Raw genomic sequence first — 17,705 nt, 5'->3', positions numbered from 1 at the left:
TCTCCATCCGCCAACCTCTCCATCCGCCTCCTCTCCATCCGCCTCCTCTCCATCCACCCACCTCCCCATCCGCCTCCTCATCCGCCTCCTCCCCATCCACCCACCTCCCCATCCGCCACCTCTCCATCCACCCACCTCCCCATCCGCCACCTCTCCATCCACCTCCTCCCCATCCGCCTCCTCCCCATCCACCCTCCTCCCATCCGCCTCCTCCCCATCCACCCACCTCCCCATCCGCCACCTCTCCATCCACCCACCTCCCAAAGACTTGAGGGACAGAAACGGCAGGAAAGGAACCAAAGGCAGGATTACGGGGCTGCAGGTTAACAGTATCCCCTCATGGACCTGGAAGATAAACAGGGAAATACTCGAGTTATATAACCAGCAATCACTTTAAACGGAGATCTCTTAAAACACGACTAATAAGTCAGACGAAAGTTCAATGTGATGTAACAGAGATATTTATATTCCTCAGCTTTCCCAGCGGTGGGTTTATTTATTTAAAATATATCAGTTGCAACATTTCCTTATTCAAATGTCAAAAAGCGATTACCCTATGGTATTTATACATTCTTTTTGCGTTGTGTTCATCCAATACCTGTTCTAGCTAGCACCAGGCTATAAAGGAACTCCATCACAGTCACATGACTTAACATCACAGCCAATGAGGAGATGAGTTTCTCCGTGATCAGCGTGACGACGTTATTATGAGTTTAGCCACTCGTTAGAACCGTTTAAAGACACTCTTGGAGCTTTATATTATTTAATAGTTAAACGTTTATTTCCTTGCTGTTTTTGTGTATAGTGAAGGTATTATTATTTAGTGTTGTTATTGAAGTGAGTTAAAGACAGGTGGAGGTGGGAGTAGAGCACTAGTAGGCATGTGTTTTTTGGACACAACGAATATTATGCACAGAGTCCGGCGCACTTCCTGGGGGCTTGGTTTGATTGATTGTGTGAAGCTGACCGTTGAGCGGCCCGACCAAGCAAGGAGAAAGAGGCAGAGAATTCAAATATAAGCCGGTGTGGGCATTTATTACTCACAAACATGACACAGCCTCAATCTGCTGTTCACATGAGCACAGCCACCAGGATCTCACACACACTACCTCCCCTAACAGCCAGGGAAACAGAGCCTAAATACCCACACACACTAATCAGCAACTAGACACAGGTGAGGGGGGAGGAGACAACACAGGGCCCCAGGTGCACACAATCCAGCAACAGACATAATGGGAGGGGGAACACTTTTCAAACAGAAACATATAACTGAACAGAAGTACACACCCAACTAAACGCAGTCAGCACTTGTACAATTAATGCCACTTAACACTATGATGTCTACACCCCCCACATATTATTTGCACCCGGATTATTCTTAACCGCTGTCATTATACACCAGCATAAACACTTTCGGCGCTCTCGCTAACTCCCCTATCTTGTCAGGCGGAGCCGAGGACGCGACCAGCCCCTGCCAGACGACATTTCAATTAATACGATTGAATCCTTTAATAAATACTCTCTCAATAATTAGTATAAATTATATAAAATGTGCAAATATGCCATGCCAAACGGTACTGTGCAATCGCGCTCATAAAGTGCAAAACTGTTCACCAAAGTGCTGAGTTACCAGGTCCGAAGCCGTCAGTTCACAGTGACGAAGTTACCTTCGTCACAGATTGATTGAAAAGTTTATTAACAGCTTGTATATTGGGTACAGTACAGCTCAAACAATACAATTTTTAAGGGGATGCAGACCAGAGAAAGACTTTCGTCTTGTTTACATCAGGGTCCCCCATTTCCAATTCATCACATCATTTAAGACATATAAGACATATTTGACATACAGATGGCTTATTTACAATTTACATACAGATTGCTTATTTACAATTTTCATTTTAGATTTCGTTCTAATACATCCTAACCGGACATTTAAGACATACCAAGTCTACATATACAGTTAGTAACATAGTCTAAAATGCGAGTATATACATAGATGGGGGGGGGAAGCTGTCCATTGGACAACAGGTTGAGATTTGTACCATTACCGGGGCCAGTTTTGCAATGCTCTCCCCCGAAGGTGCTCTTTAAGAGAGGTTTTGAAGGTAAGTAAAGTTTTACTTTCCTTTACAGTTGTGGGAAGAGCGTTCCACCTTGATGTGGCATAATTTGGGTGATACAAGCCACAAGGAAAGCCATAAAAAAGGGCTGAAGGAAAGGAATCGATAGGAAAGCTGTCCATTGTACTTTTGTCAATGAAATTGGATCATGGAAATAAATGCACAAACGGAGATTCTTGTCTGGACTTGGATCATTATTCCAGGGGTCAAACCAGATACACATTTGACTTGAAGACAAAGGAACAGGAAGTGCAGAAATGCTGAGTAATTTCAGGGTTTTAGGATTTGTTCCCGCGTCCCTGCTCGCTGACATGGACTCGGGAAGGGGGGGTGCTGAGGGGGCTGCAGCACCCCCAACTCTGACTGACCTCCTGCTCGCTGCCATCAGTGTGTGAATAGGAAGTCAAACATATACGGCTGCTGTTATTTTGCAGCTTACAGAATGAATGAGAAAGTTGATGGTGTATTGGTATTTAAACAGATTCCATTCAATCACGATATTTAATTTCACTTTTCAAGGGATATTCTACGCATCCTTTGTTTGTGGGACAGTATCAGACCCGAACGCAGTTCTTGAGCAAAACGTTTCAATCCGTTAAACTGTCCGTGGAAACAAAACATTTAAGTTTTATGGGTTTATTTTAACAACGTGATCGCATGATTCCTTCAGGTATTAATGCAGATCTGCTGTAAGCTAGCTAGCTAACCTTGTCCTTTCAGATATACTGACAAAATACTTTACACTGTTATATACCTTTATAATATCTACACCTTTTAGTGTCCGCGTTTCAGTTTTGTTTGAGCTTCTTGAGCGTTTCCTTTGACAGCGGTTCGTTAATGTAGGGCTTTTAGTAAGCGCTGCGCATGTTTCCTCAAGTTGCTGAAGATGTTTTGGCACATTTGTGTTTTTATATTGCATTGTATTTGAAGCTTCAGCGCCTTTCTCGATGTTAGACATAAACGGGAGGCACAGATTTCATCAAGTGATACATATATTACCTATGATTTGATTGCGTGGACGATAGTTTGGATATATTTGGAGGATATGAGTTGAATACTCACATTTCTTCTGGATCTTGGCTGTGATCGTCTCTCCTCCTCTGATCCTGTAGGGATGAACACAATCCAACCGTTTTAGATCCAGTAAAATAAGTGTTTGTTCTTTGAGTCAGCTTCAGAGTCCTGATCTCATGCTTTCCATCCCATCATATCCTCTCTGCAAACACTACGACTGACTGCCACAGCCCTCAGCTGCATCACAGAGTTAACAAGGCGTTAGTCCAGGAACAAAACAACTTCATAGGAAAAACTAACAGACCTTTTTAACTGTAAAATGTGTCTGTTAACAAGTTGCACCTGACTGAAATGTGGCTTTGCATTGTCAGCTTGCATTCTATTGTTCTTGGGAGAACGCAAGAAAAGAACCATGAGATGAACAAAAGGAGAAACTGCAGGTAAATGGTAACATCACTGATGTGTTGTGCTAAGCTAGGCTACGCCTGGAAGGTGGACCTGGAGAGATTCCCCAGTGAGAGGAACACATCCACCTCCCTGTGTTCAATACAATCCTGCTGAACCAGCAGAGACTGAGTCGACCCCTCACTGACCTGAGAGTCTCCAGTCTGCAGTCTGGACTCTCCAGAAGATCTCTCAGCTTCTCTCCTGGATCCTGCAGATCGTTGAAACTCAGGTCCAGATGTCTCAGATGGATGTTGGACTTCAGAGCTGAGATCAGAGCAGAACAGCTGATCTCTGACAAGCTGCACCACTTCAGACTGAATAAAGAACACATGATATCAGTTTAGAAAACAATGTTCCTGAGTGTGTGTGTTACTGTTTGTGATTTGTTTTTAACTCTAATACAGTTAATGATTCCAAATGTTAGAGTTCCTTATTTTCATAACAAAACTTTCACGACTGTTAAAAATAGATAACAGCAAACAACAATTTTTTTTTTGCTTTTCCTTGTTGTACCGAACCCGTACCGAACCGTGACCCCCAAACCGAGGTACGAACCGAACCGTGACTTCTGTGAACCGTTACACCCCTATACTCAGGCAAATGATGGAATTATAAATATATCAATTATAAATACAGTAGAAAACCACATGAACTACAGCCAGTGACCTGACCTCAGAGTCTTCAGTCGACAGTTTGGACTCTTTAGTCCAGAACTCAGCTGCTCCACCTCTGAATCCTGCAGGTCTACTCCCAGCTCCAGCTCTCTCAGATTGGAGGAGTCGGACTTCAGAGCTGAGGCCACGACTTCCCAGTCTAAGAATCCCCTGTCAGGAATTCTGTTAGAACACATATTACAGAATTTGTTTATAGGGGAAACAACATATTTACTTCATGCATTTGAGGAAAAACATTTTGAATATCATGATCTGACTACCACTGGATGTTAGTCTATTGTTTTCGAGTGGGATCTGATCCCATGTCTGTCACCTCCTTGCTCGCTACCTTCTAGACTAGAGAACACTAGAGTCAACATAAATCAGATATTGCTCGGTGTCTAATTTAACGATAAAGAAACTGCAATCCTTTCAAAATAACTTTACTTATAAGTTATTGTGTATGTTCTGATCACATGTTGCTGTGATAAAACATCCTTCATATTATGTTGACAAGGAAAATGAAGAGAAGAAAAAACTGAAACATTTTTTACACTAATCTCTAAAGTGAATCACATCTGGACTCACATAGCCGTCCTGCAGTTCTTCACAGCTGGAGTCAGTCTCCGTCGTCCCTCCTCTGATGTGTTGGACTGCTCCAGGTCCAACTCATCCAGAACCTCCTCTGACATCTGCAGCCTGTAGGCCGGAGCAGGGCAGCGTTTCACAGAGAGTCTCTTCTCTGATCTGTCCTCTGACTTCAGGAACTCTGTGATCTCCTGATGCACTGAGTGGTCCTTCATCTCCGTCAGACAGTGGAGGATGTTGAGGCTCCTTTCATCAGAGTCTTCATCACTTCTCATCTCCTTCAGGTTGCTGATGGCTCTCTGGATGGTTTCTGGACGGTTGTCTGTGCGACCCAGCAGGCCTCCTAAGAGACTCTGGTTGGACTCCAGAGAGAGGCCGTGGAGAAAGCGGACAAACAGGTCCAGGTGGCCATTTCTACTTCTGAGGGATTTCTCCATGGCTCTCTTTAGGAAGACATCCAGGGAAGGGTACTCCTGATCCCTGCTATCACTGTTATCTTCGTCCCAGTCTTCCTGCAGGAAGTCCTTCAGTACCGCTGCGTCTCTGCTGGTGTAACAGTGCAACAAGTAGACTGCAGCCAGGAACTCCTGAACGCTCAGATGAACAAAGCAGTAGACTGTTTTCTGGAAGATCACACTCTCTCTTTTGAAGATCTCTGTACAAACTCCTGAGTGCACCAAGGCCTCGGTGGCATCAAGGCCACAGCGCTGCAGGTCTTCTTGGTAGAACATGATGTCTCCTTTCTCCAGATGTTCAAACGCCAGCCTCCCCAGCTTCAGAAGAAGCTCCCTGTCAGCCTCTGTCAGCTGCTGTGGACTCGTCTCATGACCCTCTTCATACTTCTGCTTCTTCCTCTTGGTCTGGACCAGCAGGAAGTGTGAGTACATGTCAGTGAGGGTCTGGGGCAGCTCTCCTCTCTGGTCTGTAGTCAACATGTGGTCCAGAACTGCAGCAGTGATCCAGCAGAAGACTGGGATCATACACATGATGTGGAGGCTCCTGGAGCTCTTGATGTGAGAGATGATTCTGCTGGACAGGTCTTCATCACTCGATCTCCTCCTGAAGTACTCCTCCTTCTGGGCGTCAGTGAAGCCTCGTACTTCTGTCACCCTGTCCACACACTCACGAGGGATCTGATTGGCCGCTGCAGGTCTGGAAGTTATCCAGACGAGAGCCGAGGGAAGCAGCTTCCCCCTGATGAGGTTTGTCAGCAGCACGTTGACTGAGGACGGCCGAGAGACATCAGACACAACCTCACTGTTTCTGAAGTCCAGAGAAAGTCTGCTTTCATCCAGGCCGTCAAAGATGAGCAGCACTTTGCAGACAGCCAGCTGCTCTGCTGTGACCTTCTGTAAGGTCGGATGGAAAACATGGAGCAGCCTGAGAAGACTGTACTGCTCTCCTTTGATCAGGTTCAGCTCCCTGAAGGAGAGCGGGATCACCAGACTCACATCCTGGTTCTCCAAACCCTCGGCCCAGTCCAGAGTGAACTTCTGCACCGAGAAGGTTTTTCCAACTCCAGCGACTCCGTTGGTCAGGACCGCTCTGATGGGAGTCTGCTGGTCAGGTGAGGCTTTAAAGATGTCCTGGCACTTGATTGGAGTGTAATGGAGGGGCTTCTTCTTGGAAGCTGCCTCCAGCTGCCTCACCTCGTGCTGGGTATTAACCTCTTCACTCAGGCCTTGTGTGATGTAGAGCTCAGTGAAGATGCTGTTGAGGAGGGTTTCACTTTGATCAGTTCCTTCAGTCACACGTTCACATCTCCTCCTCAGACTGAGCCTGTGTTCATCTAGAACCTCCTGCAGACCACGTTCTGCTGAGAGAGAAGGAAACGTGAGAATAAAACAAATGTTTTAAATGAACTTATATTATGTACAACACAACAGGAAGAATCCTGTTTTCAGGCCTGAAGACAGCAGGAGACAGCAGTGTTTCCCACAGAATTATACTTGTGGTGGTAGCCGTGCACGACAGGCAGGACGGGTGCTAATGGAGCACGCTGTTGAACTGTTAGTATGCGGGGTTACTGCGGAGCACATAATTGCGCCGCAGTTGCGCATGAGTGATGTGCAACAACATTTGACTTCTCTTTTTCTCGTAAGGTCTCCCTTTCTGTTGGTCGCTTATTAGTAGACCCTTCATGAGATGGCAGAGCGAACAGGTACAGGAGGCGTAGAGCGAGGGATCATTGTCCACTAGTTCATCGATCACAGATGGCGTATTGCTCGCGGACGGATAAAAAAAAAAAAACTAAATATGTCGTGAAATATACTTGGGCGGATGTTATTATTACATTATATGTCATTTAGCAGACGCTTTTATCCAAAGCGACTTACAATAAGTTCATTCGACCAAGACGATACAAACTTGAGGAATCATATAAGTACATCAGGTTTCATAGAGCCAAACCATTTCAAGTGCTACTCAACAGGCTTTAGATAAGCCAGTCCTTTATTAGTATATAAGTGCTTTTTATTTTGTTTGTTTTTTTGTTTTTAAATGTATTGCTCGAAGTGGAGTCGAAAGAGATGAGTTTTCAGTCTGCGCCGGAAGATGTGTAAGCTTTCCGCTGTCCTGATAATAATAATAATAATAATGCATTTGATTTATATAGCGCTTTTCACAACTCAAAGACGCATTACAGTATGAGGGAGGGTAGACAACCAAGGACAGGCAAACAAGTAAGTAAAGTAAAATAAAAGGCAGTCAAAAGTAAGTTGATTGAGAGGGGGGGGGCTTATGGGTAGACAGAGTTGAAAAGATGTGTTTTGAGGCGGGACTGGAAGACTGTGAGGGACTCAGAGTCACGGAGATCTTGGGGGAGGGACCTCCAGAGCCTAGGAGCTGCCACTGAGAAGGCTCTTTCCCCAAAGCTGCAGAGTGTGGATGTGGGAGTGGATAGGAGTGCGGTGGATCTGAGGGACCGTGGGGGGTCTGAGGGACCGTGGGGGGTCTGAGGGACCGTGGGGGTTGATAAGGAGTGAGAAGATTAGTGAGATAAGGGGGGGCCAGATGGTGGAGTGCTTTGTAGGTGAGGACCAGAACTTTGTAGTGGATGCGATGGGAGACAGGAAGCCAGTGGAGGTCTTTGAGGACTGGGGTGATGTATGCCATGATTTGGTATGCGTGAGGAGACGTGCAGCTGCATTTTGAACCCGTTGGAGTCTGTTGAGGGATGTCGTGCTGATGCCGTAAAGAAGTGAGTTGCAGTAGTCAAGGCGGGAGGAAATGAAGGCATGGATTAGTCGTTCGGCTGCGGGGCGGGTGAGAGAGGGTAGGATTTTTTGCAATATTGCGGAGGTGGAAAAATGAGGTTTGGCAGATGTGAGGTTCGAGGGAGAGGGTGGGGTCAAAGATCACGCCAAGGTTGCGTGCCTGATTGGAGGGGGAAACCATGGTGCCATCGATGGTGAGAGTTATGTTAGTGACCTTGCTGAGGGTGGATTTGGAGCCGATTAGGAGGAGTTCTGTTTTGTTGCTGTTCAGTTTGAGGAGGTTATGTTGCATCCAAGTTTTAATGGCTGTCAGACAGGAATCGATGTGGGTAAGGGGTGGGTTATGGAGGGATTTGGTGCTGAGGTAGATCTGAGTGTCATCAGCATAGCAGTGGAAGTCCAGGTTGAAGTGGCGGAGTATCTGACCGAGGGGGAGGATGTAAAGGATGAAGAGGAGGGGGCCAAGTACTGATCCTTGAGGAACGCCTTGGGTGACTGAAGCTGTGGCAGAGGAGTGGTTGGGGAGGGAGATGAAGTGGGATCGTTCAGTGAGGTAGGACTGGAGCCATCTGAGTGCAATACCTTCAATACCAATGTCCCTGAGTCGGGTGAGCAGGATGTTGTTGTCACAATCCTAGGTTTATGTCACGGTTTTAGTGTATGGGTTTTGTAAGTCTGTTCATTTGGTGTTTTGTCTTCCTCCTTGTGTTTTGTCTGGTCCTCCTCCCTGTCGTTCGTTTCCCTGGTGTGTCTGATTGTCTCATTGTGTTCACCTGTTGCCCTTGTGTTTCTCCCTCCCCTGCCCAGCTGTGTCTTGTCCTGTGATTACGCTGCAAGTAGCGGAAGTAGAAGTAGAGAGGTTATCAGCACGGGGTTTGAAGAGCTTGTTAACTGTGGAGAAGAGGGTCCTGGGGTTACGGGAGGGGTCAGTGAAGATGTTGGAGAGGTAGGCAGATTTAGCGGCAATAAGAGCATCTTTGTATGCATTGAGATGGAGTTTGTAGCTTATGTAATGGACTGTGAGTGAGGATTTCTTTGAAAGACGTTCAAGTTGGCGGCCTCGCTGCTTCATTTTACACAGTGCGGGTGTGAACCAGGGTGAGGAGGTCTTGAACGTAACAGTTTTATTTTTGAGGGGGGCTAAAGTGTTGAGGGAGGTGAGTAGGGTGGAGTTGAGGGGGTTGAGCAGATCATCAGGTGAGCTGAGGGTCCAGGGGGAGATTAGACGATAGCAGTTCGGAGAGATGGTTATGGTCAATGGAGTGTAGATTACGGATGGTGATGTTTCTGGGTGGGCAGGGGTTTCGGGTGGGGGGGCAATGGTGAATTGTATGAGTTTGTGGTCGGAGAGGGGAAATGGGCAAGGGTGGAGGTCAATCACTGGGAGGTTGGTAGAGCAGACGAGATCAAGAATGTGTCCTTTGTCATGGGTGGGGAAGGTGACATGTTGGGTGATAGAGACATTGTCCAGGACGGTTGTGAATTCGGATGCCAGCTTGCAGGCGGGTGAGTCAATGTGAATGTTGAGGTCACCAAGTAGTAACAGACGTTGAGAGAGGGATGAGACAAGTGTGATGTATTTAAAGCCAGGGGGGATGTTTGGTTGAGGGAGAAGAAGTCATCGGGCTGTTGCCAGGTTTCGGTGAGCAGAAGGAAATCAAGGGATTTTTCCAAGATTAGTTCATGGAGGATGAGGGCTTTCTTGTTGAGTGATCGGATGTTAAAGAGGGCAATGTTAGTTGAGTGGGAGGGGCGTGGTATGGTCACAGGCTGAAGAGGTAAGAGGTTGTCCAGGTTGACAGTGCAGGGAGGAATGTGAGATGGGGGGGAGGAGCGGAGAGGAGGTGGAAGGAAGTGTGCTATTATCAGTTTTTGGTGGTTGAGGGCGGTGGGATCCACTCCAGGTATTTGGGCCAGCTCTGAGAAGAGGGCAGTAGAATCCACTCCAGGTATTTGGACCAGCTCTGAGAAGAGGGCAGTAGAATCCACTCCAGGTATTTGGACCAGCTCTGAGAAGAGGGCAGTAGAATCCACTCCAGGTATTTGGACCAGCTCTGAGAAGAGGGCGGTAGAATCCACTCCAGGTATTTGGACCAGCTCTGAGAAGAGGGCAGTAGAATCCACTCCAGGTATTTGGACCAGCTCTGAGAAGAGGGCAGTAGAATCCACTCCAGGTATTTGGACCAGCTCTGAGAAGAGGGCAGTAGAATCCACTCCAGGTATTTGGGCCAGCTCTGAGAAGAGGGCAGTAGAATCCACTCCAGGTATTTGGACCAGCTCTGAGAAGAGGGCAGTAGAATCCACTCCAGGTATTTGGGCCAGCTCTGAGAAGAGGGCAGTAGAATCCACTCCAGGTATTTGGACCAGCTCTGAGAAGAGGGCAGTAGAATCCACTCCAGGTATTTGGACCAGCTCTGAGAAGAGGGCAGTAGAATCCACTCCAGGTATTTGGACCAGCTCTGAGAAGAGGGCAGTAGAATCCACTCCAGGTATTTGGACCAGCTCTGAGAAGAGGGCAGTAGAATCCACTCCAGGTATTTGGGCCAGCTCTGAGAAGAGGGCAGTAGAATCCACTCCAGGTATTTGGACCAGCTCTGAGAAGAGGGCGGTAGAATCCACTCCAGGTATTTGGACCAGCTCTGAGAAGAGGGCAGTAGAATCCACTCCAGGTATTTGGACCAGCTCTGAGAAGAGGGCAGTAGAATCCACTCCAGGTATTTGGGCCAGCTCTGAGAAGAGGGCAGTAGAATCCACTCCAGGTATTTGGACCAGCTCTGAGAAGAGGGCGGTAGAATCCACTCCAGGTATTTGGACCAGCTCTGAGAAGAGGGCGGTAGAATCCACTCCAGGTATTTGGACCAGCTCTGAGAAGAGGGCGGTAGAATCCACTCCAGGTATTTGGGCCAGCTCTGAGAAGAGGGCAGTAGAATCCACTCCAGGTATTTGGACCAGCTCTGAGAAGAGGGCGGTAGAATCCACTCCAGGTATTTGGACCAGCTCTGAGCAGAGGGCGGTAGAATCCACTCCAGGTTTTCGGTACAGCTGGGATTGTAACGGACCAGTGGTGGGTGTATAATATGGAGTAATAAGTGCGCTCAGATGACATGACAGTTGTGGGACATGGCGGTTAGTCGACCAGATAGATGTTATGGATGATTTTCCGGACTGGGAGTAAACAAATCTGCGTTTGGAACCTCTATGGGCATACCTCGGTCTGCGTAGAAGCCTGAGGCAATTGATGACAGACAAGTTTAGAGGAAGCGGCGAAAATTTATTGAGATTAAAAAGTTGGGAGACAGAGTATCGTAACATCGTAGTGCCGCGGTAGGATGCTAGCGTTAGCACAGCGCTGGCTATGGTTGTAGACCAGCGGTGAAAGTGAAACACATGCTTGTTTCCACTGTTTTATTGTGTGCCTGTGGGGATAAGCAATTCATTGACTTATCGTACGATAAATAAAAATGAACTCGATAAATTGCCATTTACATGAGGATGTGACTAGCAGTTCGAAAGGATGTACTTGAATTATTATTATATATTATCACTATGTCAGTGGTCTAAAATGGTCATTCAACGGTGCCGACAATATTATTGTTTATCGCAATAATTTCCTGGAAAATGTATCCAACAAAATTAATTATCGTGAGAGGCCTATACATGAAAACACACACACACACACACACACACACACAAATCTACAGACTTACTCCAAACTGCCAAACATATTAATTAACACACTCTATTTTGTAGTAGAACAATAAGCAGCAGACTTTTACTTTTTTATCATTTCTACTGGATCTTAGATCTGCGCTTGCGCAATACGGGTCGGCAGTTGCCAGAGAGTATTTTGTAGGGTAATCTCTGGTAGGGCTAACCCATACAGTGGTGGGGTGAAGTCAGTATTTGCAATGTAATCACATACACGCTCCCCCTTGACAGTGAAACGCCACGCGTGAGGTTTAGATTATTTCCCCGTCTCAATCCAAATGGAACTGTATGAAATAAAAAGGCACATTTGTCTTGTAGTAAATAAAAAGGGCGACCTGGAGCCAATCCTGCAACTTACCCACAGGTGAAAGAGTTGACATGCTGAAAGCCCAACCCCTGCAGGGGGTCTGGGGGGATTCTCCCCCAGGAGATTTTTTGAAATACTAACATAAAATACACATTCTGGTCCTCTCTTGAGAAGAAACATAAATACATCTATTACTACACGACATATTTAAACAAATGAATGCCATTTTAGTTTTTTGTTACTTTGTTCTGAAAGCTGAGCCTGCTGCTCCTCACAGAGAGAAGAGGAAGAGGCTGTGAGTTACTTTACATTGTGGATAAGGGTGGAAAGCCCCCATTGTTCTGTGTGGCAACATGAAAGACAGCCCACACATCAATCATCAAACCGTGGGGTCTTATTTCATTACGTGTTGATTATGTTGTATCGACATATAGAGATGTACTACAGCAAAAGTATTCTCCGTCGGGACTTCCTGCAACAACACCGTTATCTTGATTCTGATTGGCCAGAAGACATTATCAAAGATATTCTATTGGGAAGACGATCACTACCTGACAAAAGTTTTCAAAACCGTTTCTAGTCTTCGGTATTCTTGTTTTGGCGTGAGAATAGTTTGGGCAGCGTGAGAGCGTCAGATTGAGGGTGAAAGCGTGTGTCACACGCCAGATGCGTGAGAGTTGGCAACCCTGACTCGCCTTAACCATGTCCTGCATGTAGGAAGGGCCAGATCCATTCGCAGCATGGTACGCAAGCACCAGTGTCTTGAAGTGGATTCTAGCAGTTACCGGAAGCCAGTGGAGGGAGCGGAGGAGCGGGTGGTGTGGAACATTCAGGAAGGTTGAAGACCAGACGAGCCGCTGCATTCTGATGAGCTGCAGAGGTCGGACGGCACATGCAGGTAGACCAGCCAGGAGCCGGGAGGCTCGAATAATCGAATAATAATAATCGATTCGCCATTTACAATTATTAATACTATTACTATAATTAGCATTAGTCTATATTTTGGTTGAAACTAAGCCAGAAAATAAAAAACATAAATAATAATAAAAAAATATAAATAAAATCGAATTTTAAAAATAATTTTCGATTATGGAGACTGTAACGAATATTCGAATAATCGCTGGCATCCCTAGAAGGTAGTAATATACCTGGGGGCCGCCCACGTAAAGTCTATCTGTGGGAAACCCTGGACAGATGCTCAGACTTACTTCTGACTGTTCTGGTCTGACTGGCTGTCTGCAGGCCAGCTCTGGTTCTGGATCTCTCTCCACACTGGGGACAGCAGGGGTCTCCTGGTGGAGGTTGCTGCTCCCAGTATGAGGCGATGCACTGTCTGCAGAACCAGTGTCCACAGCTGGTAGAGACTGGATCCTTCAGGACGTCCTGACACAGAGCACAGCTGGACTGCTCCACAGGAACACCACTCTTCCTCTTCCCTCTGAGGAGATCAACACATCCTTTATAGCACATTACGGGACTGGTTTTCACCAATGGAACAACCCAAAGACGGCAAATTCTTGTTTGATTTGTTTGTTAAAGTTCTTTATCTGTAGATGATATTTCATCCTGGTAACTGTTCCCAAGTGGTAGATATTTAGTGATTCATATCATTATGAGACCAAACGCCCTTCTGTCTGTAACATCATCGCCTACAGCATGTTCACAAGTTTTACTACGGCTAAATTAAACTTGTTTATGTAATAACTACATTAGGGCTGCACGATTTTGGGAAAAAATCTAATTGCGATTTTTCTGACAAATATTGCGATTCGAATTGCGATATTTATTTGTAAGCAACCCAATGGAAGTTTATTGTAAAATGCGGCCATAACTCCGGCTAGGAAGGTCGTATCAACATACTCCTGTCTCTAGCACCCCGCAGCCCGAGATACGAGTGAAAGAACTAAACTTACATGAAACTTCCGTTGGGTTGCTTTAAAGTCAAGCTTCAGTTTCAGATGCACCCTTTTAGATGTAGAACATGTGATGGAGCATTACTGACCTGACTCAGAAAGCCTCTGAAGCTCCATAGGAAGCCATTTGGAAAGGGCAGGCACTTTCAAAAGCACTTGGCAGGTGATTGGATCAATCTGTCTATCACCTTCTATCATGGCCACTTCTGATTGATTAACAATGGCTGGTGCATGTGGAGCACAGCACTTCTGATTGGTGTGGATGACTGACACACAAGAAGAAAAAAAAAAAATGTAGAAAAAAATAAAAAGTTTAAAAAAATCGCAGGCTTTGCGATTTGATAATCGCATCATCTCGAATCGCGATTTCGATTTAAAATCGATTAATCGTTCAGCCCTAAACTACATAATGATTCCAATTTGTGAAAGCAGTGAACACTTTGTCAGGTCTGTCCACAACATGGAAAGCAAATCACTTTAAAAACGCTAGTTCCTGAAAGGAGATGAGATTGAGTGGAGTTAGACTCGGCTCACGCTGTGGCTGCTCCATTAACACTCAAACTAACAATCAATGGTTGAGACACACAAATGTAGAACTTCAATTCAATATGAAGTACTGTAGAGCGCTAGGTGCCGATATGTTCCTTATCTGATTCAAGTACGTCTGCGTTTCCGTACTGAGCTCTACTGAGTTCCTGTGATCTGCTGCTCTGGTCTGATCAGACTCCTCTCCGGTCAGCTCACAGCAGAAGCAGACTCTTACTCTGTGTCTGGGGGTCCAGGTCCAGGACTGAAGTAGAGGGGTCCCGCCATGGACCAGTCACTCTTCAGAGACAGGCAGCTGGGGGCGGGAGGCTCTGCTCTCCGTCTGTGGAAACAACAACATGCTTATCACACATCACTACTTCTGAGTTTCTTTCCCCTTTAAAGATTGTGTTCTTACTCTAAACTTTATGTTTTAAAATGGTGTGTGTGGGTTTCTGTTGTTACAGTTCTCTGTGAGAGTGAAACGTTTTACACGTTCCAAGTTCATTCACTTAACCTGACACAAAGTCCTACAAGTCGAGAGTGAGAATGATTTCACAATAGATGATTAACTGCTGAGCACAGCCAGAGCTCAGTCCTCTTTACTTTGCTCTTCTGGGTTCCCAGCTTCCACCCCAGCTGCCCCCCAGCTTCCACCCGAGCTGCCCCCTAGCTTCCACCACCCCAGCTCCACCCCAGCTCCACCCCAGCTTCCACCCCAGCTTCCACCACCCCAGCTTCCACCCCAGCTTCCACCACCCCAGCTGCCCCCTAGCTTCCACCACCCCAGCTGCCCCCCCAACTTCCACCACCCCAGCTTCCACCCCAGCTCCACCACCCCAGCTGCCCCCCCAGCTTCCACCACCCCAGCTTCCACCCCAGCTTCCACCCCAGCTCCACCACCCCAGCTGCCCCCCCAGCTTCCACCACCCCAGCTTCCACCACCCCAGCTTCCACCACCCCAGCTGCCCCCCCAGCTTCCACCACCCCAGCTTCCACCACCCCAGCTTCCCCCTAGCTTCCACCCCAGCTTCCACCCCAGCTTCCACCACCCCAGCTTCCACCACCCCAGCTGCCCCCCCAGCTTCCACCACCCCAGCTTCCACCACCCCAGCTGCCCCCTAGCTTCCACCACCCCAGCTTCCACCACCCCAGCTTCCACCCCAGCTTCCACCACCCCAGCTGCCCCCCCAGCTTCCACCACCCCAGCTTCCACCCCAGCTTCCACCCCAGCTGCCCCCCCAGCTTCCACCACCCCAGCTTCCACCCCAGCTCCACCACCCCAGCTTCCACCCCAGCTCCACCACCCCAGCTGCCCCCCAGCTTCCACCACCCCAGCTGCCCCCCCAGCTTCCACCACCCCAGCTTCCACCACCCCAGCTGCCCCCCCAGCTTCCACCACCCCAGCTTCCACCCCAGCTCCACCCCAGCTTCCACCCCAGCTTCCATTTAAATCATCACTCATCGTGCTGTATATCTGTGGAGCGATGAGGCCCGAGCCGAGACGCCAAACTCAACGATATGCTGCTTCTAAATACGTTAAAGCAGCAGTGAGGTGTCTGACTGAACTGAGCTCCACAGCGATGCTCTACTGGGTTCCTGTACTCAGGTCAGACTCCTCTCCGGTCAGCTCACAGCAGAAGCAGATTCTTACCTTGTGTCTGATGCTCCAAGTGTTTTACTCAAATCTGGAGGTTTTCTGGACACTGAAGTTGTGTCCTCCTCCTCCTCATCATCCAAATCTCTCATGGTCTCCATTCTGAGAGACGAACTAGTAACCCTGGAGACAAACACATAAACACACACTTTATAATGCAAGCATTTCAATCAAATCCATCATAATGATACATTTTGGTTTAAACGTTAATGGTACAAGATCTGAGTACTTCTACTTTTACTCAAGTACAGGATCTGAGTACTTCTACTTTTACTCAAGTACAAGATCTGAGTACTTCTACTTTTACTCCAGTACAAGATCTGAGTACTTCTACTTTTACTCAAGTACAAGATCTGAGTACTTCTACTTTTACTCCAGTACAAGATCTGAGTACTTCTACTTTTACTCAAGTACAAGATCTGAGTACTTCTACTTTCACTCAAGTACAATATCTGAGTACTTATACTTTTACTCAAGTACAGGATCTGAGTACTTCTACTTTTACTCAAGTACAGGATCTGAGTACTTCTACTTTTACTCAAGTACAAGATCTGAGTACTTCTACTTTTACTCCAGTACAAGATCTGAGTACTTCTACTTTTACTCAAGTACAAGATCTGAGTACTTCTACTTTTACTCCAGTACAAGATCTGAGTACTTCTACTTTTACTCAAGTACAAGATCTGAGTACTTCTACTTTTACTCAAGTACAAGATCTGAGTACTTCTACTTTTACTCAAGTACAAGATCTGAGTACTTCTACTTTTACTCCAGTACAGGATCTGAGTACTTCTACTTTTACTCAAGTACAAGATCTGTGTACTTCTACTTTTACTCCAGTACAAGATCTGAGTACTTCTACTTTTACTCAAGTACAAGATCTGAGTACTTCTACTTTTACTCCAGTACAAGATCTGAGTACTTCTACATTTACTACAAGATCTGAGTACTTCTACTTTTACTACAAGATCTTTACTCGAGAACAAGATCTGTGTACTTCTACTTTTACTCCAGTACAAGATCTGAGTACTTCTACTTTTACTCAAGTACAAGATCTGAGTACTTCTACTTTTACTCAAGTACAAGATCTGAGTACTTCTACTTTTACTACAAGATCTGAGTACTTCTACTTTTACTACAAGATCTGAGTACTTCTACTTTTACTCAAGTACAAGATCTGAGTACTTCTACTTTTACTCCAGTACAAGATCTGAGTACTTCTACTTTTACTCAAGTACAAGATTTGAGTACTTCTACTTTTACTCAAGTACAATATCTGAGTACTTCTACTTTTACTACAAGATCTGAGTACTTCTACTTTTACTACAAGATCTGAGTACTTCTACTTTTACTCAAGTACAAGATCTGAGTACTTCTACTTTCACTCAAGTACAAGATCTGTGTACTTCTACTTTTACTCAAGTACAAGATCTGAGTACTTCTACTTTTACTCGAGAACAAGATCTGTGTACTTCTACTTTTACTCAAGTACAAGATCTGAGTACTTCTACTTTCACTCAAGTACAAGATCTGTGTACTTCTACTTTTACTCAATACA

General features: G+C 46.2%; 1 protein-coding gene across 3 annotated transcripts; it reads right to left on the bottom strand.

Moving 5' to 3' along the window:
- Positions 1–252: 252 nt before the first annotated feature.
- LOC117445854 (protein NLRC3-like) lies at positions 253–16,286 on the bottom strand. 3 transcript variants are annotated; one of them, XM_034081746.2, is made up of 8 exons: positions 16,145–16,285; positions 14,729–14,833; positions 13,261–13,490; positions 4,823–6,638; positions 4,253–4,417; positions 3,728–3,895; positions 3,183–3,226; positions 253–345 (listed from the first exon to the last, which is right to left on the bottom strand). In XM_034081746.2, the coding sequence occupies exons 1-8, from the start codon at positions 16,246–16,248 to the stop codon at positions 338–340; spliced, it is 2,640 nt and encodes an 879-aa protein (XP_033937637.1). In that variant the 5' UTR covers positions 16,249–16,285; the 3' UTR covers positions 253–337. The 3 variants fall into 3 exon arrangements, with proteins under 3 accessions (XP_033937637.1, XP_033937638.1, XP_033937639.1); XM_034081747.2 differs by having other exon boundaries at positions 4,823–6,635; XM_034081748.2 differs by lacking the exons at positions 253–345; positions 3,183–3,226; positions 3,728–3,895; positions 4,253–4,417 and having other exon boundaries at positions 4,819–6,638; positions 16,145–16,286.
- Positions 16,287–17,705: the final 1,419 nt, after the last annotated feature.

The sequence above is a fragment of the Pseudochaenichthys georgianus genome, chromosome 4 (assembly GCF_902827115.2).
Source record: "Pseudochaenichthys georgianus chromosome 4, fPseGeo1.2, whole genome shotgun sequence".
Taxonomy (NCBI): Eukaryota; Metazoa; Chordata; class Actinopteri; order Perciformes; family Channichthyidae; genus Pseudochaenichthys; species Pseudochaenichthys georgianus.
The sequence above is the reverse complement of the archived record's forward strand: the minus strand, read 5'-3'. Positions and strand labels throughout refer to the sequence as shown.